The sequence below is a fragment of the Corvus moneduloides genome, chromosome 7 (assembly GCF_009650955.1).
Source record: "Corvus moneduloides isolate bCorMon1 chromosome 7, bCorMon1.pri, whole genome shotgun sequence".
Taxonomy (NCBI): domain Eukaryota; kingdom Metazoa; phylum Chordata; class Aves; order Passeriformes; family Corvidae; genus Corvus; species Corvus moneduloides.
This window is the reverse complement of record NC_045482.1, coordinates 29,614,684-29,638,328: the sequence shown is the minus strand read 5'-3', so window position 1 is coordinate 29,638,328 and position 23,645 is coordinate 29,614,684. Positions and strand designations below refer to the sequence as shown.

The 23,645-nt window shown below is 41.1% G+C and overlaps 1 protein-coding gene across 12 annotated transcripts in view; it reads right to left on the bottom strand.

The window, feature by feature from the left end:
• Nucleotides 1–23,645, bottom strand: part of KALRN (kalirin RhoGEF kinase) — a 483,321-nt gene that overhangs the window by 268,625 nt on the left and 191,051 nt on the right. For all 12 annotated transcript variants that reach the window (XM_032115344.1, XM_032115348.1, XM_032115337.1 and 9 more), the window contains 2 exons: nt 20,462–20,654; nt 15,708–16,220 (listed from right to left, as the gene is read on the bottom strand). In XM_032115344.1, the coding sequence (XP_031971235.1) occupies nt 15,708–16,220; nt 20,462–20,654 (706 nt within the window). The remainder of the gene's footprint in view (nt 1–15,707; nt 16,221–20,461; nt 20,655–23,645) is intronic.

Sequence of the window (23,645 nt, the reverse complement as noted above, 5' to 3'; positions counted from 1 at the left end):
AGGCTTGTAGCAAATCATCTTTTCTCTAGGTTCTGAGCCATAAATATCAAACTCATATGGTTTATTATATTTATTATATATTATATATATTATTATTATATAATTAAAGGCTGAATGATAACCATTATAGCCACACCATCCTGAGGAACAATATAGGACACATACAAAGAAAACGGTTCCAAAGGGACATTCAGGTCAAGTCCAATCACTGCTTTGGCAGCTAACCACAGGATAAAATTTCCTTTCGTAAAGAGATGAAGCTCCACCTGAAAACTAGTGAAGTGCTACAGCTTGGCTCCTCCTATGAGAAGCAGCTCCAAAAACTTTCTGCTCCTGTTACTGAGCTCTTCGTATACACTCTGATCTACACAAGGTTCACATCCAGTTTATACACATTTTCTCTAAGGTCAATATTTCCCTACAAGTTAAAAAAGTGTTTAACCAGGTGTTTAACCTTTTCCAGTGTGGAACAGGTGGGTTCATTGTCTCTCCTGCCGTTTGTTTTAATAGAGCCCAGCTCTTTTAAAGCTTCTTAAGATACACAGCCTTTCTCTGCACTTGTTTTAGTTCATGGATATCTTTCAATCCCAGCTGAGATCCTAATAGGACTTTGAGAAATGTTGATTCTTTTTTTTTTTAAATACTCCAGCTGACATCATTTTGGGTAACTTGTGCAGTGCTTCTGGCATCAGCTCTAGAAAAGGAGATACAAAAATGGGAGAGCAACAGCTGCTGGATCAACATCAGTACCTTCTGCTTTGCCTCAGTATCTTTTCTCTTGGTAGTTCCCTGCATAAATACTGACAAAGACCAGTAGTGTTTATGTGATTTACTCTGACAAGCACAACTCAGGTGACGTTCTGAATATGAGCAAGTTCAAGAGCACTTAGGAAAAATATGAGGCAGGGTTTTGAAATCCAGGTAGTCATAAATGCATTCTCTCACTATGCCTCCCTATGCTGCTAACAAGGAGACAAAAAATGTTAATTTAAAAGAATGTCTTGCCTGTAGTTGAGGAGAGGGTAGATCAGAAATTATAAAACAGATGAAATCCCTACTAGATTAGTGCTTTCCAATCTCTTCCAATCTGTGGACCCCATAAATTTTTTCAAGGCAAGCACTGCAGCCACTTAAGGGCTTCCAACAATAGATCTGTTTTATCAAATACCTTCCCCAACTGTGAAGGAACTTAATATCCATGATTCACAGGCTGGGAAATGCTGGAGGTAAGCATACATCACTTATTAAAGAGAGGTCCATTTAAGAGTCCACGTGCATTTTGTATTTTCAAAAATGTCCAGCCAGTGTTAAAACTGAATAGTCTACAACAGAAAGTTCCACACTGAGAGCATCTACAGCTAAGCAAGTTCATTTTTATATGTTTCCACAATATAAACGAAATAATAACAGTAACTGCCAGAGTTCCTCTCTTGAGGTTTAGAAAGTTTCCAGCTACAAGGTCTATTCCTAACTCATTAAGGGAGTTCAAGTATTCACAACAACTCAATTAAACAAAAACCAAGGCATATTTCTCACATCTTTTGCAATTGAATTTAGCCAGTATTTGAACAAAAAAGAATACTGTGCAACAGATTTGTGGTACACACGCAGTCTACACTGACATGCAAGGGGACAATCCAGGAAAGATTTGCATGTGAGCTAACTTTATAAGAGACAATCAAGAAACTCCCCCAATGTCTCCAGACTAGAATCAAAACTACAATTTAATTGGAACCAGCCATATGTCTAGGTCACCTAGACGGCTGGGAAAGGCCAACAGAAGTGCAACACCTCCATGAAGGAGCACATGGGAAATGCCAACAGTCTAAAGAATCAGGACTTCTACCTGGAATACAGAAAAATCCCTCCAGTCAAGCCTCTGAGCTAAATTCAGCACAACAGAGAACTGATGCTGACTGTCCAGGCTAGCTGCTCCCTATGGGATAAGGAGCCAGAAACTAAGACCCAACAAGTAGAACAGGGGCCTCTTTAACCAGAGCCTGTCCCACAGCCCCTGAGGTTTAAACCTGACAGCAACCAGATTTAAACAAGAGGACATAACACAAGCTCTGGTGACAAGTCTAAGCTTAAGCTCTGAAGTTAACCAGCAGGTCAGGATCAGGCCCAGTGAGGGTAACCAGATGCAGCCCCTGACCACAGCACAGTTCCACAGCAACGAGGGATGTCCCAGGTCATGCCACAAAATGAACTGATGGATCAGTGTCTGGCTCAGCAGTGCCTGTGGCCAGGCTGAGCAGGGCCTGTGGCAAAGCTGGCAGTGAGGTTGGTCATTAATGTCCACCAGTGCCCACAGGGCCCTGACAGTGGGCTGGGTACCTGCACAGTCACCAGCAAAATGGCTGTTCTCAGGCAGCAGGGTACTGGCTCCAGAATAAATTTTGGACTTAAAGAAAACTTTGATAGCACATTTAACTTTTTTTCATGAATTAACAGATTTTATGGAAACCGTTTCAACAACAAAAAAATTCCAATCTGCTGTAATTCCTGTTGCCACTCTATAAATACAGCCCTAATTAAATCAAAGCACTTGCAGCTTTAAAATAGAACTCTACATACATCTAAATGCTTTGCTAAGCCAGGGCCTAAATGCAACACTGTGTTTGTTTTTGTGTTTGTCTCGTGTTTACAGATGGTGACGGACAAGCCAATATTTCTGCCAGATCTTTCCCTTTCACATGTGTTCGGTGCAGTCCATGGCCAGGATAAATTGGTGTAGTTCCAACGAGGCCAATTTACACCAGCTGAAGATTCAGACCCACAGCTGTATTTGTGTAAACCTCCATGCTGCATGAGCACAGCTTTTCCATTATGGATATCTGTGTATATGATTCATAAAGTACAGTAAGTAAGGCTACAGCACATTAAATTATTCCAGACAATGGGCCCAACTGTCAACCCACTAGAAAATTAGTGAGATGTGTGACGTGACAAATAGCTTTGTATTTATAGCAGAGCACCACTTCCAACATACTCACACTGAATGTTCCTACTAAATGCCAGAGTAAGAGATCTGTGTATTTTTTCTTGACACATATCAAGCCACAGCCATGCACAAAGTAAGGCTTGTGATTCCTACAATGTTGAATAAAAAAGTAAGAATTTTATTGTTGAAGGTGGGAGAAAATTACAGATCCTGAACACAAAAATATGACTAATGACATCTGGGCGTATTTTATACATCTGCATTTTTTGCTTGCTTTTTGAAATATTGCACCTTTCCACCACACTTAGTAACATCAAACACTTCAGGAATTCCTGGAAAGGATTTTCTGTTCCTTAAAATGGAAATGGCCTTTTCTGGGCACAGATCATCTACAGAGAACTGCTTTCTGTCTAAGTGGAAATTAATTCATTGGTTGGATAGGGAATGTAATAGTAAAAGATATAAACAGACAACAGCCATGTGAATGGAAAACACAGTGTAAATTATGAAAATTTCCCCCCCTAGACGAGGGATCTTCCTCTCAGTTTTCAGAAGAAATTTTCACTCAGTTGAAAATGCTGTAGGAGTTTGGTGACTTTGTTATAGACCCTGTTTCTCTTCCTGGCTGAATGTGTGACATTCCTGTGACTCCAAATAGCTGCCACTAAGAACAAAACAGCCAGACAGATGTTTACTGGTTGGTACCAGAATCATGGCATTTCCCCTACCAAACCCAAGTGTGTCTGAGGCCCAGAGATGGAGCTGTGGTGTAACCATAGCTTTAAACTCCTGACATGTCATGTTGCTTCATGTCTGGTTGCTGGAATGTCTGATGAAAAGCCAAGGATATCAGCTTTCCATTGGACTTTGGGGTGTACAGCCCTCCCTACCCCATCCCACAAATCAATTAGTTCAATGTTTCCCCTTGCTCTGGCAAATCTGTGGAGCTGGAAGGGCAGACAGTGTCTGCAGCTGGTGAGGTGGCACAGGTGGCTCCACAGCTGGCAGTGGGTCTCACTGCCCCCTTGGCAGAGCCCCTGGATCTCACAAGGTGGCCTTCAGGGGGTCCTGAGCTGCCACCAGCCACTTCCTACCAGCTCTGGCACTGAGGGGGGCCCCATCAGGGACCACCACAGGCCAGAGCCTGACCGTGGTGCCAGAACATTAATCAGCCAGAGAACACCTGGATACAAGCTGTTAGGGAAAGAAAATGAGGGTTGCTGAGGGCTGGAGACACACTGTGGGGTCACACCTGAGGGATGAGTGGCCCATGTCAGGGTAGGAACTCTAAGGAACAACAGCAGAAAAAAATTAAGAACCAGAGAACAGCTATAACAGCAGCAAAAACAAACTTATGTGAATATTATCCCTGACATGCCCCGCTGCCCACCAGCCCACCAAAAAAATTTTGATGGACTGGTTATAAACCAAGACAAAAATGAGGGAAATTTAAGCCAGAGAAAAGTAGGTGTTTATGGCAGTGTGTTCTGCTTTTTCCTCTCAACACCCAAATCAAGATCAGAAGTTTGTGTTCATAAGCTTTAAACTGAGCAAAATTCCTCAACTCAAGACTGTTTTGTCTGTGGCACCTCTTCAGCACCTGTGCAGGACATAAGGCATCCAGGACTCTGGTGCCAAATAACACAGAGAGGTCTTGAGAGACATGAGAGTTCAAGAAAATATTTCTGAATTAGTTTCTACAATGTGCATGATTTGTAAGAAAAAAACTCAGAGCGACCTGGTTTTAAATGACACTGATACTTCTGGAAGCTATCCACAGACCATGCTCCTGGTTCTTCCTCTTCAACCCTTACCAGCTCCTGAGAAAGCACCCTCTCAGCTGTATACCCACCTTTATCTGTTCCCTATAAATAGATATCAAGGGTAATTTAAGACACACTTTTAAGACCCCAAGCTCTGCCAAATGTGGGCCACTGAAAGCATTTCTGCCAGGCCAGGAAGACGTTAATTTAGAAATAATCACATGGCTACATCTGAAAGATGCTGCACAATAAATCTGTGAACCTCATGTACATCTTAATTACATTATTTCCTGACAGCTAGTCTCTTATCACCTAACCTTTTTGAGGATCAAAGCAATAAATAAAAAAAACCAGCTTTCTTCTCTTTTTCTAGATGTGTGGGCTTTGTTGCCCTTTAGAGCATTTGGGTCTTCTCATCTTCACTAGCTAAAGCAGAACTTTGTGGTTAAAACATGCTATAATCATCCTTAAAAATGAGTTTTAAGCCTGTATTCGGGTGCCAAACCTCTTTTTTGTGCCATACTGATCAGGGGAGCATTCCTGTGCCTCCCAGCAGTGCCAAGTTGGAGATGCTGAAAAAGCCTCAAAATGCTCCCTATCAAAATTGGCAAGCGAAAGAAAGAGGAAATTTCTGCAAATGCAAAAATATTCCACCAGAACATACTGCCTTCAATTATTTTTGGACCCATTCTAATGTTCATGGAGGAAGCAAGAGGAATAGTAACTGCGTATCCAGTGTCGGCAGCAGGAAACTACAAATAGCAGAGCACACCATGTTCCAGTTCCAGCAGCGGCGGCTCCGAGCCGCTTCCTTACAGTCAAGGGTGGATGGGCAGCGAGGTGGCTGCTGCCAGAGCCTGCAAACAGAGCAGGAATCACGCCATGGCTCAGGCAGTGCTGTGCCCTCTTACACTGAGAGGTCACGAGTGTGCTGGATGCTCCAGCGTAAATGGGACAGAGAGTGACCCTGGATCCTGTAACTGTGCTATAGGGCACGCTCAGCATGAAGGAAATGTGCAGCTCTTCCTCATCCCGAGCTGCAGCAGCAGAGTGAGGCATTGTTAGTGTTTTTACATCCCCAGCTAAAAGATCAGGTTCAATTCCGAGTGCTGTGGAGGCAACATATTTAGCTGCCACTAAAAGAAAAAAACCCCACCCGATCTGGCAGCACAGGGCAGAATGAATTAATAAAGAAAGAAGGAAAGCACTGGGATATTTATTTTACACATCAGATCGGGACTCCCACTGCAGCACAGGCTTCCTGTGCCACAGGAGGCAAGGCAGTTAACCCCTGTGGTTTTTAATTCCCAATTTTTAGCTTTGAACTTTGAGTCCTTTGCACTTCATTCTGCTACTCCAAAGCCAATCCAGCTCAAGAGAAATCAGTGTCTGGCAGATGATTGCCCTTCCTTATGGACAGCTGTCCACATCTGAAAAATTAGTACAAATGCCTTCAGAAGATTCTTGTGTTCGTTGCTTCTGGAGTCTGAACTTGGGTCATGGAAGTGTTAAGGGCGGAAGGTTGTACCCTCAGAGCTGTTGAGCCAGCAGCAGCAGACATGTTGCAAGAGAAACAGAAATGTCAATGGGAGGCTACAAAAGGGTCCTGCCCCCTCTACCACAGAAAAATAAGTGATGGTTACAGCCATGGAAGGTGACATTCACCACTAGAACAACAGCCACAAGGAAGAGAATTTCTGATATATATATTTACTTCAACCCCTGAGTTGCTCTGCTCAGCAGGCAAGGCAATCCCACGCTTCCTCAAACCAGATAGCAAAATGGGGTTTGTAGCTGGTTTTAGTTGTAGGAGCAGCACAAAGCAGTTGGTGTGCACTTGTGAGGTTGTCCTGTGGTCACCAGCTTTGTCCCCAAGCTTTCTCCTGATGGATGGAAAGGCAGAAAAGCAAACATTCACAATATTGGCATACAAGGGAAGACCCCCTGTGGTCATGACTGATAAATTGGAAAGTAGCAGGATACAAGCCTGACATGGTGAAAAAGCTGCAAGCTCCTTTGGAATATCACTAATAATGAAGGCTTTTTTCTTTTACAGTCAAATTAGCAGAAATGAACTCTGTTTTTGCTTGAGGAAAGTTAAAAACTTCTATAATGATCTCCTGATCTTGCAAAAATCTGGTAGTGTTTTTTTTTCTCCTATAGGTGCCAAGAACAGGATCTTATTAAGTGTGACCAGCAGTGGTCAAAATAATGAACACTTCCCACAGAGCCCACCACGATTACTTCCCGCTCCGACAACTCTTCACTTTAGATTGGGGGCAACAAATTGTGGATGGAATTAGCAACCTGTCAGAAGGCAACTTCCGACTGAAGCGAGCAGAGGTCAGCTCGCTGCATCTTTAATTGAGAGCTGCAGCCTGCAAAGGCTGCAAGTGCCTGCACACAGGTTCCTGAACTGAGAGATGCAGGCTGTGCAGGATTCATCCTCCTCTTAAAGATGAAGGGATTTGCAAGTAATTTATTGTTATAGATGCTGAAGAAGGTTCGCCCCCACAGTTCCCCAATGATTCTTTTTTGTCCATGACTAGGTGAGGGAAATGGCAGATTTGACACAGTTTAGCTGCCGCTCTCAGAGCCTTCCAAAATGGAAGGCGCTGATCCCACTATGACATCTCTTTAGCACATGACATCTACGCTCACAGCATCACAAGGAACTGTCAACACACACTCTGTGTACAACCACCCCTTGTTATAATGTTTTCTCTGCTTCTAGGCAAACTTTGTTCTTTTATTTAGTTTGTTTAAAAAAAAAAAAAAAAAAATCTGAGAACAGGTAAACCCAGTAATTTGGGAAATCCATGAGCCTGTTATGCCACCACTGAGCTTCCAAAAAAACCCAGTAAAGATGCATTCAGAATATCATACTGTTTATTCAGCTGCATCAGAACACCTCATAATGGCTTACCCATGACAGCAAGTACTGATGTGCTTCAAGACAAAGCAGAACCAGTACTCAGTAGCAAAAACTGAATTATTTTAAAATGCTACAGAAACATGACAAAGAAAACATTTGAATAAACACTGAAAATTAATTAAAACCTGCTACAATAGAGTTTTTGCTACATGCTTTTAATTCTCACCTGTTTATTAGAGCCTCCTTTGTTCTAGGAAGTGTGAAATAATTAAATAAAAGTGATTAGAGCTGGCATAGGGTCATCTGGGGAAATACACAGATTTTTAAGAATAGATGTACAGTTTCCCCCTTTGATATGAACTTCCTGTGTTGATCCTTTGTCTGTCCTTGATTGATGCTATCAGAAGAGTTATTGCTCAAAACAGCTTTAGTGAAGCAGTATACTCCCAGTATATGCCAAAGCAACCCAAATCCTGTGTGGATATACATATTCCATAGGAGTGTTGTCATACCCTTACATCTCCAAGGGCCATTTTCAACTGAAAATCCACATTTCTTTGTTGGAAACAACCAATATCCCAGTCAGATTCAGGACCTCACTGTGCTAGATGTCATACAAACACGCACTCAACTTTTTATTGTTTGTGCACCCAACTCAATCTCGATTCAAGCCTCCTTTCCACATCACCTATATAATGACATTTTCAACATTTTATAATCTGATACTGTAAGATGGTGTCTGCCAATTTAACAATTTAGTGACCTATCTGCACTTATTTTTTGTGTTATGCCCAGTATTAGAAATTCTGTGTCAGAGCAAACACTTCATGTTGAACATGGGACCTGCCCTCTGTTGCTTTAGTTTCAGAGCAGGCTTAAGTACAAAGCATGGGATGAGATGATGACCTTCTATTCACATGGTAGCTTATTTAGGCTGGCAGCTGACTTTCCTTCCCAACACAGGCATCCCAAGCCTGATTCTGTGAACAGTTATCTAGTGAGAATCTCTAGAGCAAAAAAAAAAAAAGGCACCATATGCTAAGGGAAACTTCAGATTATAAAATAAAGCATTTTTCATTGGCAGCATGTGAGAGAAGATGCCAGATTTGGAAACAAGGTTTCAGGAGAGAACAGACACTACGTGCTCTGTTCAAGAGTCCATTGCATGAAAAAAGACAAAGATGCTAAGGTAACTTAAAATACTTTGACTAAAGTCAAAGACTCTTGATCAATGTCTATTCCAGATCCATAAATGTAGAGAAATGTATATTTATTCTATACAATAAAAATAAGAACCAATTGTGTCAGGAATTCATTTCAAAGCTCATTGTTCTGATATTAAGACTATTGCAAGCCCTGGCAAATCAGGCTGCCCATAATGTTTCAGATGTGAGCTAACACAACTGGAATCCCGGGATGGGGACACCAGCATGGACAGATGGAGACATGGCCTCGTTACCGTAAGTGGGTGGCCACGGCTGACCCTGCCATCAGCAGAGCTGGAGCCAGAGCCAGTAGCTGGTACCAGGGAATGCCACACTGCTCCAGCTCACTCAGTGCTGTCACTGGGAGCTCTGATAGAGACCTCGAGTCCTTCACTCATTTCAATAGCAGCTGAAACTCTGTTTTACAGGACCAGGTCTGTCTTTTTTAGCACACGACTCAGGGAGACCTCAAGCTCCAAAACACAACTAGATCAGGAGTACAGCTAAAACTAGCCTGAAACTGAGTTGTTTCACCTGAAGAGAGTAGTTGTTGCTTTGGGCTGACAGGGGTAGTTACCACCACCAGCTTTGTCTTCTAAGAACTCTTTTTCTGGAATTATAGGTAAGAGATTTCATTTATGCTCAGCATGAAATTCTTGGTCACTCTTCTTATAAAGCTCTCTTCAAACATGTGCATGTTCACAAACACAGACAGCCAGTTCAGTGCCTTTGCCAGTCAGAATTCGTACCCCATGGCCCTCTCCTTTCTCTGCACAGACATTTGAAATACACTAAGCATGACAGAAACATGTTTAAATGAGTCTCACTTAGACTCTCAGTCAAATGTCTCTGCAGAAGACACTAAGCTTATTGACTCCTTTTATTGCAGAAGTCTTATGGAGCTTACCTCAGGCCTAACAACACCACTGGTGTTCAAAATCTCCAGGAAAGCTCCTTACTGTGATGCTTGCTCACTGTGCTGTTGTGATATCCATGGTGTAAGTACTTAGATGGAAAATCCAGGGCATGCTGAGTTCTGCCCACCAATGCAGTGTTCATGTAACTTAAATGAAATCTAAATCCTATACAAAAATCCATGTCTAATCCATGATTATTATGCCTGTATGATTACTACTGTTAACTGTTAAATACCACTCATTCAGTAACAAATCCTTTCATAGTCAAACAGCACATGGGGCATATGTACTTCAGATGTGCCCTCATTATTAATCTTCACTGTGGTTCTGTCCCCTCTTAATGTGCTTCCTGGCTCCTCCCCACTCCTAATTAACCACCTCCCCAGAACTCCTTCGTTTTGTATTCATTTCACATATGACAGGTTCCCCTGTCACCTTCTCTGAACTCTCCTCACTGGCTTCCCGTTCTCACTCCCTGGGACACTACCCTCTCACAGTAACTTCTAAGCCAATAATTCCCATGAAATCTTGGAGGCAATTGTATATATGGCACATAGTACAGATCAAAGAAACCAAGTGCTTCCAGCAGTGAAATCAGAGAGGGGAAATGGTCCTTCACTAAGTGGATTTTATCTCAGTCAGAGGAGCCTGTCCCAGGTGCTGTGCCTGGTGGAATTATGCAAGTCCTTAACGGTTAATATGATGTGTTGCAAAGAGGAAAACTCTATAAATTTGCTTTAGGTATCACTTCAAGGGTCTTTTGACACCGCTAAAAGAAGAGAACTTAGAGGTGATGTAGAATGTAAAAGGAAGCAAAGTTGGTTTTTAATCTTGCTTATACTGCTTTTCCAGAAAGTCAGCTAAGACCCATTTCTAGGAAATGCTTCCCTTGACTAAAGGAGCAGCTACAATTGCTCTACTTAATGGACTGTAATAAAATAAACTGCCTCCTATTAGCAAGAAGAATCATATCATCAGTTTTGTAATGCATTTTATTACAAAACATACAGCATCAGAATTTTTAAATGCAGTATGAGGGGAAGTAATGTACGAAACAGTTAAAGTGGGTGTCATACAATCATAAATGTACTGATAGTTTCCTTTCTCCCAAACATCAAGATATCAATGTTTCTTCTGTAAAGCCATCTTTTCCCACCTGAACCACAGCATAAATTTCTACATGTTGCACTTGATTATCCATCAAAGCCATCCTGCATCTTTTTAGAGAAAGAGTAGCTTGCACAACATTCCTTCCTTCTGAGGAACGTGAACCTTTGGCAGATGTAATACTCCAAAACGAGCATGAGCATGGTTCAAGTACTTGGACTATATATTCTTGGATACTCTTCCCCCCCACTGACTTCACTACAGAGCTAGAGCTTCTCTGTATTTTTCTAGACTAACTCTGCCTATTAAGTGACATTCTTAACCAGGAACTCCTAAATTTCATCTGGCACTTCCAAATGGGTATATTGTTAGTTAATGAGTATAATGTGCTTCTGCTGAAAATCAGTAGGAGTCTTCCCAATACTTTCATTAGGAATTGGAATTGGACACTGGACAGGAGTCTAGTACAGCTGATACAGCTGTAACTTTCCTCCTTGAGAAACCAAATGCCACATTATTTATTTCACTCAGCGGGGGCTGACTTTAATAGCACCCATTCAGTGGAATAACACAACGGTTCCCTTACTTAAGGAGACTTGACTGAGGAAGGGGCCAGAAGTGGGTGTGAGAGGGAGGAAGGCAGTGTCTGCTCCTCAGTGCCGTGGTCTCACTGCCCGCACTTGCACCGGGAGCGGGAGGCAGGAGAACTGCTGCAACTGTTACTGCACCCTATTCCTCTTAACCATTTTGCTTATACCCCCCTCCAAATTTGTCTCCTATCTATGAACTTTGCAGTGTTAATCACATTCCAATCACTCTTGCACTCACCAAAATCTTTCTGTTGCTCCAGGCTGGTCACATCACCTGGAAAAAGGGAGCTACAGCTGCTGTGGAGTAGGAGCTGCAAGCTACCCATGCTTTCCCCTCCCGCTCCCTGCAGACACCCGCAGAGCAGTCACACCATAGCAGCCCCAGCAGCCAGCACAGCTTCCCATCGCCTGCTCCACAAGGAAAATCACTGGCAGAGCTGTATTTTTCAAAGGGAAGCCTTGGTTTACACGGGGCCGATGGTTTTGACTGTAAGCCTGCTATTTCACTGCTCCTTGAAGAATAGATGTGGCCTGTGGTTTGCCACTAGACTTTCTACAAAGCTGGCCTGATCCAAATAAAATGTTTCTCCCACCGCAAACTTCCAATGAAATTCACTCATGGCATTTTCTAACTCCATCTTTTGGAGTTTGCCTTTGTGTAGTGGACTGTGTAGGAAGTCAGGAAGCAAGAGGGGAGGTGAGGACAGAGAGAACATGCCAAGCCCCCTCTTGTCTGCTATTGGGGCTGATTCCCACGGTGTTAGAGCAGCTCCTCGCTCTGCTGTGAGGAGCTTACAGTGCAGACCCTTAGCTCAGTCCAGCTGGTGACTGTATTGTTTATACTTAACATGGACAATGCTGATTACATCATGAGTTTTTTTCATTCACAGACATGTTGGGGTAGTAAAATTGGTGTGGAACCAACACAGAATGATGTGGAAATTCCTACATAAGTCAAATTGGGTGCCAGTTACAAATGATTTCCAGAAAAGCTGGAAAGTATGGAGTGTAAGTATAATTTTTTGCCTTTTTTTTTTGTATTTATTCAAGTGCAAAACATGTGGACTCTTGCCTGAACTCTTCTCCCTGTCCAGATTTCCACCAACCAATTATCATTTCTCAGATAGTTCTAATACTTGGATCTACGCTGATTGTGGGTTTTTTGTTTCAAACAATATTCAATTTAGACTGGGATACATTTTTTAATGTTACTGGTGACTAAAAATATTTTCCCTGTTACCCAGTAAAACACAGTGAAGCCTCAGTTCTAGTTTCAAAATTATATATATCTACATATGTATTTCTCCATTAGTTGGTGAGCAATAAATTTGTTGAACAGTGAGGGTCAGGGCTTCGCCAGCAGCTGAAATGTGTTATTTATCAGCAGATCATTACAGTCAGCACTGCACAGCATGTGAACTTCCTCACACCCTTCTGCCAAAGCTCCCCACATGGCTGACCTGCCTGCTGACTTGAGCTTCAAGGAGCTTCCAGTCTCCATCTGGAGATTCAATCTCACTGCACTGTTTGTGCCTATGTGATAGCCCCACTTTTCCTTTCCCTTGGCCCCAGTACAGGAAAATAAAACTCTAAAGCCCTGACTTGGGGACACAGTTTCTCCACAGAGAGCCCTGCTCTCTCCCACTGATTTGAGTGGGAGAAGCCCAGGCTGTGACTGCCACCCCCTCTGTTTATTTTGGCAATGAGTTGTTCAGCACACAACTATACAGACTTCTGTGACTTGTAATGCCTGTAATTTAAATATTTTGTGTGTCCTGGCAGTGACTGCCATTTCTAAATGTTCCAATAGAGGGGATCTATAAGAGGGGAAAAAAAGTGAATTGATTTGCTTTGAACATCTGGGGTATTGTAATACCAAAGGGTGCAAAAATTAACTTTCCTTAGAATACTATGTGTTTTAGTCCTTGTGTCCCTTTTTTTTTCTATCCCATTTTTAAGAACTTTTCAGACAATAAGGACACATTAAATTTTTGAAATCAGAGATGTCCAGAAAATGAAAGTCCTTCTCCATTTTCTCCTTATTATAACAGGTTTCTTGAAATACCATCCAATGAATATACAGAGATATTTTTAAAGACCCTAAAACCTTGTTTATATTCAGAATTTTATGTTGGAGTTTGAGCTTTCACAGGCTACTAGAGTTGTCATTTGACTAGAACTAAACGACATATCCAGGCTATACAAAAAGATCTGTGTCTCTCTCCAGGAGATGAAGAGTATCCTGGCTCTGCTACCACACCTAAGTAGAGTGCAACTGAGCAAATGGAGGTACCTGGAAACTCTAAAATTCAATATGCAGACATATTGGTGGCTATTTCTATAGTGGAGACAGCACTCAGACTGTATTTAGCTCTGAACATTTTATGAAACAAGTACTTTCCAGTCTGAGGTGGTCAGACTACTTCAAAGAGATCTGAAAAAGGCAGCTACAGAGGAAAAGCACATCAGTGTTTTACATCAGTCTACACGTGCGAAATGTGACGTTAAAGGGTCTGCAACCCTTCCAGGAAGAATTTTAGGGACTCACAAACTGAGAAGACTAAAAACACAGACTTGGGAATATAAAAGAAGAAAATATTTTATATTCTTTGGGAAAACACAGAAGTAAAGAAAAGGCAAGCAGAGCTAAAGCAGAGAAGCTGACTGTGTCTTTAGTTAATGTGAGGCAGATGAAGAAGAGAAGTTGAGAAGAGGAGAATCCTGGTTTTGTCAAACTGGAATTGCTCAAGGCAGCCAGTGTTAGAAAGGCAGAAAGCACATTCTCACTTCTTCCTTCACGTCAGAAATTTCATTTACTTGTTGACTTGCCTAGACCTTACACATAACAACCACAGAATAACACATGCAAAGAGCTTTGCTGTCACATTGCCTAGACTTATATCACATCATCCTTTCATGCCTGTGCAAGAGGTAGAAAGGAAACACCCTGGAGACTTCCTTCAATGCCACAGAACAATGCTTGGCAACAAGGACTTCTCAAACACTGGCTTGATCTGAGAGCCTTTCAGCTTATAACATTACTAATTATAATAACTTCCTAAATATTTACTAATAATATTATCAAATAGTAATAATAAATTTAAAAATAAAATTAATAAGCAGCGGTCATCCGAATAATCCCAAAGAAACTGAAAATCCAGAGTGGAGCACTGACTGAAGTACAGCCACTGCTGGGAAGGACAAAAGTGAGTGGCCTCCTTATAGCATATGACACACAATGAACAGGGGAAATGCTACTATTGTAGCATTTGGAATTTAAACTCTGCTCTTATGCATCCTTGAGTGATGCTGCAGTGACTCTTATTTTAGAGGACTCATCTGAATTCAAGGTTTTCCCAACAGGAGGATTGATTATAAAATGATGGAGCTTTTACAGTCCCAGCAAGTCTTGGAGATATTTAGTACATGGATTGAAATCCAGTGTCAAGTGTCTGGTTCTGCACTACTCAAGATTAAGTTTGTTTCAGCAATGTGCTTCTCCACGGTGTTTGAAAATAACACTAACTAGTAGCTGATTAAAAAAAACCATCCTCATGAGATCCCCCTGCAGATGAGGTCTGCTTTTCTTTTGCAACTCCTCCTGGGTTTGTCCAGGCAAACACATTAGTGAGACAACTGGATAATGCATTAAGTAGAGAAGATTCAGAGATTGGTGATTTTGATGGATATACAGACTAGATAAACACGATTCTGAGAGCTCACGATTCTCTCTTCCACTGAGAATACCCTACCTCTGTGGCCTGGAATTTTAAATGTGCAACAAAGACTTCTCACAAAATCACCTAAGAAGGTGCCAAGCACTTCTGCATTAAGAAAGCCAAGGCTTTAGTGCTACACAGTGTTCTAAAGTAAATTCCCTGAAACCTATACTTGAAATTTCCCATCGACTCCAAGAAGATCAAATAATCACAGTGAATTAAACCCCAAAATCATTCTTTCAGTGCTGTGACAAACAAATATATTCATAAGCTTAGTAAAAGAAGTTTGAAAAAAAAAGCCAGATTCTTGTGCTAATGTCTAACAAATATACTCATTGTGAGACAGAAAAGCAGATTAGCTTTTATCAAAAGTGACAGAGACAAGTTACTCTTGGATATTATTATGCCTGCTACATCCAACAATTACCTTGGTGAATTTGGTTTATGAGTCACATGAAGTATATCTGCTGGCAACATGAGATTTACACCTGTGATGAACACCTCATGTCGCCACTTATAGAAAAAATGGTCACCCTTGCAACAGAGTGTTGTTTAAAGTATGAAAAAAGGAACAGATTATTCCCTACCTTCTCAGCATCTTGCTCAAAAAGCCGGAGTTGAAAGCACTGGTCCAGTTTCAGCTTGCGGACATGCCACATCTGATGCAAGTGTTGCCGGGTAGAATGCAGCTTGTCTAAAAGGCTGGTAATCTTTGGCACTAGACTTTGAAAATCTGCACTTCCAGGAATGCAGTTCCTACCAGAAAAACCATCACTGGATCTTATGCATTGTAATAACCTCTGGCCCTCACGATCCAGTTCTTCCACAGGAGCTTTAATAACTTTTTTCTTAAGCTGTGTGTGCTCATCAATCAGCCTTCTTGAGCCCTCAACATCAACTGGAAACTCCTTCCTAGCCAACATTTCCTGGAGATCCTCCAGCCTTGATAATAAATGGATGGCGCTGTTGAAAAACTCTTCCAAGGAGACACGCAGCTCTATCCATTCATCGTGGTTGTAATCCAAGGACCCTTCGAACTCGTCCGTCAGTTGAGAAGGGTCTACAAGCTTTGCCAGGCCTTCCACAGACACCATACTTGTCTAAGGAAGGGAAAAGGACAGCATTTAAATCAGGGGCCATCCAATCAGAATTAACAGCACAACCCATAAACAGCACGAAGTGAGTATTTTCCTCATCAATACATAGCTGAAGGCACATTGTAAGAGATGTCAAGGACTGTGTTTAATTTTGATGTATTAATTGGACAGAAAACTTTGCTACTAATGGCACTTATTTATTTATTTATTAAAAGACATGATATTTACTGAAATAATGCCTATCTTTTTTAGCTGGCCTGACTATCAACAACATGTAGTGAAAATGCTTCTGCCACAGCTTTTCATCAGCCCAGCTGGACACGGAAGACTTCTTACTGCAGCCTTTGGATATCTGGACGTGGTTGTTCACTAAACAGGTACAGGTATTACAGGGACTCTGCTATTTGTGTTACACCCCAGCTAGTGGCTACCCAGAAGCAAAAGTTTCAGTTGTATGAACTGAAGCAGGTGTTGCAAACTGCCATAACTGAGAATATGCTGGGTTTCTTCTTCCAAGTTATTCCAGCTGGCTTTTTGCCACTCTTCCATATTAGCAATTCCTAATGTAATTATACCAAAATCAATGTAAAAGTGAAATGTCACTGAAGTATTAACAACTAGAACTTGTTGCCAATAGAAAGTACTGCTCATGAATCATACACAATCAATGAGAAATGGTTTTAATTCATTCAGACTCGGTAACTGGTGATAGAGAAAAGCACTGGATGTCTGGAAAACAGATGACAGTTCAAGGACACAGAAACTGATAGCTTTTCCCATTTGTTTTAGACAAACTACTTCTTTCTGAAATTAGGAGCATAGGGTTTCATATGTAACTAGAGATTTTCAGTGCTGTCATGTTAACACCCAAGCTGGCAGTCCTTAAAGGCTTGTATCTTCATCAGTAACTGCACATCTATCCCCTAGAGATCAGGCCTCTAAAGAATGCCAGAGCTTGTGCACTTCAGAAATGGAGGCACCCAGTAATCACAGCACTCTTGTAAAAGTAATCTACGAAGAAAAACACCTAAAGTCCTGACCACTATCCTGAATTATGTCCATAATAGTAGGCTAGCCACTGGTTAAAGGTTAATAATAGCCTTTTTCTTCCAATTTGTATCCATCCAAAAATATCAGGCATTCTGCAATGTATTAAAATTGAGATTGTATTGAACTTAAGCTCAGGAGAAAGATTATTTTAAAATGTTCTTGTAATATTCCTTGCATTGAGGAAAAGTGAGGAGAGTGGGAAGAGCAAAGAAACAGTGGGAAGGTAAGTACGTAGCTTCAGAGGGTTTTCAAATTTTTAAACCTCTTTATCAGGACACTGAGACCTTGAAGATAATTCAATTTAGAGTTTAACTGCCTGTCAGGGAAATACTTCTCTTGATGGCTAACACCTGGGGATCCCTCTCATGGATCCAAGCTAATGGAAACATTGCTCTAATCATGGACAGAATTTGACATGAGATAGTAGCAAGGCTTTTCGTTTCTTGAATTCTGCAGAAATTTTCTTTATTCAGGTTTGATTTTTTAAGTAGTTATTGAAACTCTAATGAAAACAATTTTAGTGAGGTAGGTAGGTGCTTACTGTTTCCTAGCCACTATTCATCCCTCTTTTGAAATCAATTTAAAAGTGTTGCCCAGTATTTAGACTCTTCCAGCAGGAGAAAGAAAATAATCTTGAAGGCACCTCTGAATTAATGCTAAGTAAGCTGCCTGGTCCATTCCTCAAAGTGACAGGAAACTTTGGGATCCACGTACATCAACCAAACACTTTTCTTTCTCTTTCTGGGTGAAGATCTGTGTACATGCTTCACTCTGGACTGTGACACAGAAACACTGTGCTGGAATCTCACCCCACAAAATCCAGTTCATCAGCCTCCACTAAGGGTCACAGTGCCCTCGCACACACATAATACTTCCATTAAGCTCAAAAAATACAAAACCTTAAAAATAACCAGCCTTAAAACTAACACTGGGTACTGCTGAGTTTGTGGATGGGATAGTTCAGCAGAGACTCCCATTGCCTTCCACTGCAGTGTGCTTCCTGCCAAGGCCCTCGTGTTTGAGCCGAGCTGTGGGAAATTGCCACGACAGGCCAGTTCAGAGAGGGTATCTGTGAGCTGCCCCACATAAACCAAATAAATGTGGGCCTTGTTTGATATTCACAGTTCTTATGAGAGAGCATGAACTGCCCAAGAGCCTGAACTTATTGACAAGCAATAACATCCCAAAGAATCCTTTAAACAGAAGTTCCTTGATTGTGGTGTGTATATTGTAGGGTGGACCACAGCTTAGGAAACCTTGGTTTGATTCATGGAATTGAAGGACTCAAACCATTCTGTGATTCTGAGTGTCTGCAGGTGGTTCAATAGACAGTGAAAGCACTGACTCTCCCCCTCTGGTCCAAAAATTTGCGGACCATTGGACACCCACGTGAACAGCCCTGCAGACAGACCAAGGCTCAAGGGCACTCACAACACACACAAAATGAAAATACGTTTAATGCATTCCAGCATGTACAGCAAACACGTCCAGAGCTTTTAAAACACTACGGACTCAGAGGTGTAACCATGAAGAATAACTTGATCACAGTTTACTCTTTACTATCATCACAACTCCACATAATAAAAACATATGTCAAGCCTCCAGAAAGTATTTATTGATTTTAAAACCAAACCAATGTCCTAAAAATACATACTTGAACTCTGTTCCTTTACCTCTAGGCTATGAAACTTTAGGAAGACATTTTCTAAAGCACTGGAGAATTGAAATTCAGTGTTGGATATACACTCATATTCTTGGGCTACTATGTGACTGCCCCTCAGTGCCCTCGTATATTTTAAACAGAAGCTCCCCATGCCCTAAACCTATCCTACTGTTAATCTCTGCACAGGCTCCCTCCTGCTCCATGTTCTGCTGTAGCCACACAACTCCCTTCTCCTCCCCACCGCCCCCATCCCTCTCACTCCCCACGGCAGCAATGCCAATGTCACTGCACTGTGATGGCAGCTGCCCTGCCAGGACCAGTGATGGCAGTGAGCATGAGGAATCTCTGAGTCTAACAAACCCATACTGGGGGCAGCTTTGCTTTCAAAAGCACATATGGGATAGCAAGTGGAAGCTATTTTGATGGCTGAGTCCTCAAAGGTACCAAGGAGTGTAAAGACTGATTTAATCAAAGCAAAATTTATGAATTGACTGGATTTTGTGAAACGGGTGAAAATTTACAAGCACTTAAAATGTGGTAATAATGTAAAATTGTGTTAATGAGTAACGCCAACATAATTCCTCATAGACATTCAAGGGTGCTTGCAAGAACAGGTTGAAAATAAGGACACATTTATATCACACTAACTTCACCAAAACTTAAATAGATACTTAAATACAGTCTTCCATTGCAGTAAACATTAAGAACTATAGCCAAATTTTCTTCTGCATTCCAGAGATGCAAAATTTGTGTGTCTCTCTGAAAATAATGGATTGGTAAGACAGCCAACAATAGAAATGTTTTTCAGTGAATTATTAAAAGACAATGCATGACTAAGTCATGGCAGGGCATGACTGACGTATGAGCACTTCATGCACCTGAGTTTTGATTCTTTTTGGATAAGAAGCTAAAATTCACAGAAGACTGAAGTGCTCTAGAGAACACAGCTGGTTTGTCTTCATCAACAACAAAGTTAGTAAAATTCCCTTAATTATGCAGTTGTTATATACTGGTTACTTCTCAAAGGACATGCCTGAGGCACCTTATCATTCACATGAGCTGTTAATGTTACCCCTGAATTGTAAATCTCAATTAAGTGAAAGAGGTGACAATTTAGCAAATGTCTTTTATAAAATAAAAGCCACTAGTGGAAGTTTGGTAGAGGTCAACTAACAAACCCATACAGTTGCATCTAGAAAAGAGTATCTTTAGCATTTTGACTTGATTTGGTATTTGGTGGGGTTTTTTTTTTTCCTATGAGAAACAAAGGAAAGACTTAATGCACCACCACCAAAAATAAATACCACAAAAAAAACCCCCTCAGCAAAATGGACTATGTGAACCTCTGGGATGAAACATGTAACTCATTCCACCAGTGTGCTCAGAAAACAACCTGATGCCAGGGCATCAGCCTAGTCTTGCCACCTTCCCCCAGAGGTATATTTTGCTTTCAGTCACAGGGGGTTTTTTACCTGAAGAAAGGTTCTTATCAGAGATAATGCTTTACCATACATTTCTACGTGGTTCTCACCTCAAAGATGAACTTGGAACTGCCGAAGTTTGTTTTCTGCTTCTGCCAGAAATTATCAGGTTTTATAATCAGGGCAACATGAATCTCAGCAGGAAAGGCTTCTTGAAGGGTTTTTAGGAGAGGCTTGATCAAATCCCATTTGGATCCCCGCATATCAATAATAACAGTGAATCCTCGTTTGCAAACATCTTCGCTGCAGGAATAAAAGCATATCATGAGAATTAATATTGTGGGCAGCCACACGGAGGCTTGACTTTTGTTGCTGGTGTTTGGTGCTTCAGAGCAAAGCAAGGAATAATGAACGAAAAAGACTAAAGATAGTACAGTATAAAGGCTATAAGAAAGGTTATATTAAATGTATTATAAATTATATATTATAATGTAATTTACATGAAATTCAAGTGTCTAGATTACAGTTTAATCCCTAATTTTCCAAGCATGTGTAATTCAAATACTCATTGAAATCATACATACTTTCACACAATTGAAAACAGAATCAAATATATCTGTATAGAAGCTCTTTATGTGTACATACAATGGATTCTGCTTTCAACATATTCAACCCAGCCAAAGTCAACAAGCAGGGTCCTGTGCCTTAGCATTAGTGGCTACTTGTAAATTTGGGTGCCTTCATTTTTAGAGGCCCCTATAAGGGCTTTTTAAAAAGTTCCAGTTCCAGAAAAGTGTAATTTCCAGAAAAGTGCCTGGCAATTACTCCCTGACAGGAAGGCCCTTGTGACTCAGCATGTGCACTGTTGTCACTGGGGCCCTTTTCCCTCATGATTGATCTTCCAAATGCTACAGGACCTTTTTTCAATCCACAGTGAGACTTTTCTGACAGCCTTTACTCCTTCTTTCTCAGAAGTCCAAGACAGTTATCTGGCCTGGTCACTAGCAATGGGTGGGGCCCAACAACACCAGAGCATTCACTTGAAAACACACCTCTTCTTTTTCCTCACAAGAAGAGAGGAGAAAGAATAGCATATTTCCATTCAAGTCAAGTCTGTGCAGCTTTCAGCATGGCTTTTCAAGGGACATAGTAGTATTTATCCTCAGAAAAAGAGGTATATGTATAATGCAGAAATTGTAAGACTCTTTAGCCTCCACAGAAATATTCCCAGTGCACAAACACACGGGAGGACTTTCACTACACTCTACCTCTTTAACTTCTTAAAACACTCTTTCTGCTAATAAGATCCATCCTACATATTCAACGGAAAGCAACTCTATAAACTTGCAATTAGGTTTCTGGGCTGGAACAAGGACAGGAATATTCTTCATAGGAGGCACACACCGGACTAACACATGTTAAGAGAACCAGCTAACTTGAACAGTCTCAACATAGTGCCAGGCAGGAGCACTCAGAGACAACAAGCTTGGTCCTCTGCCTTGGCATTATTGGTACATCCACAGCACACTGCATAAAATAGTCAGTGCAAAGAAAAACTAGGGAGACCAGGCACTTCCAAACACTCAGGAATACAGATCTTTTTATTCTGCTTTTACCTACTGCTGAAAGGTCAGACATCTGATCCTTTCATAATTAATGCCAAAGAAAGGCTGTAAAAGAAGCTTTGTTGGGGGTGCTACTGCCTCTTGCCTTTTGGAACAAGAGCTGAGACAAGGAATCAAATCAGAATGCAAAGAACAGAAAGGGGGTTGTGTTTTGTGTTATTTTTCTTGCAAATCTTTATAGGATCTTCAGGAACTTCTGCCAAATCACTGATCCCTGTTTTACTAAACTGACTTTTCCAAGGATTTCTTCAAACACTTGACAAAGAGATGCAGGAGTCATATGGACGGAGGGCTCCAACAGCAGACAAGTAACAGGTAAGTGCAATCTGTCTTTTCTGATATAAATAAGTAAATACACCACCACCATCCATGCAACCACAGCAAGGCACAGCCAATATTAGCTTCATTCCAACTCCCCTTGCCACAGCCAACCTGCCAACTTACCAAATCTGATGTAAAACAGTAAGTTAACACTTATTAATGAACAACATAAAAACCTATTTTGGTAAGCAGAACAAAAATGTCCTGAAACACTGAAGTCTCCTGTTTATGAACCTGAACTAAAGTCTTAGACACAAACAGATCCAGATCCAAAATTGCAATTTTTTTTTTTTTTTAATCTGATGAATGGTACTAACCTGTAACAAGATCTGTGGGTCTGTAGTATCATCTACACAATTTGACCCCCCCAGCACAGTGATAACTCCACATTCTTCTGACTTCTTGCAGAAAATTAGCACCTGATTTCTAAACCTGCTTGTCAAAATCTATTATTTAACAGTGTTTAAATTGTTGCAAGACAGAAAGCTGCCTGCTCATCATTTCTACTTTCAGTTGCAGAGCTTGCTGCAGAGATGGTGCCTTTGAGAGCACTTATCCTGCACAAACAGGTAGCTGGATACTAATCAGGTACTAATATCTCAAAAAAAGAAGTGGGAGACAAGAAAATTATTTAAACTGTAACCTCTTCAGGGCAGGGACCATCTGCCATGCTGTGTTTGTTTAAGGAGCCTGCCTTGCCAGAGGTCTCTAGCTACCTATATTCATACTACAGTCTTCAGCTGTCTGGAATGAATTCCAATGAACTACTTTTGAGGAAACCATAAATGCAAATCTAGGGAATTAAAAATAATGAGTAATAATGGTCTGCAAAACCAAAACTGAACATGGAGGTGGAAGTACAAAAGGCTTACATAATTGTGGGGACACCTTACAGGCAATTTAATAAAAAACAAAACAAAACAAACAAAACAAACAAAATAAAAAAAAGGCCAAAATTCAAGTTGCAATATCCAAATATTTCCAGCTATTGACAGTGTCCTAAAAAAGTTGGCCTAGACATAATGAAGCTCCGATAAACTCCGGTGAGGCAGTCTGGGGCGATTTGTCATCTCTGACAATCAGTCATTTTTCTTCAGTTACCTCAGCATGGATTGAGGAAATGACCCGACATTCCTTTTGAATAGTCTGGCCATGCTTATTAACTTTATTGCTTAAAAGCAACAACCCAAACCCTTCCCAATCTAGCAATTGATCGGGAAAAGCAGCAGCAGCAATCAAGCTTCCTCCACATTGTCCAAGCAAGACATGCCTTATTCCTGGCTCCCAAGATGATACATCAATACACATATCTATTACACACAAGTAACCACTTTAGTAAGGCAATTAA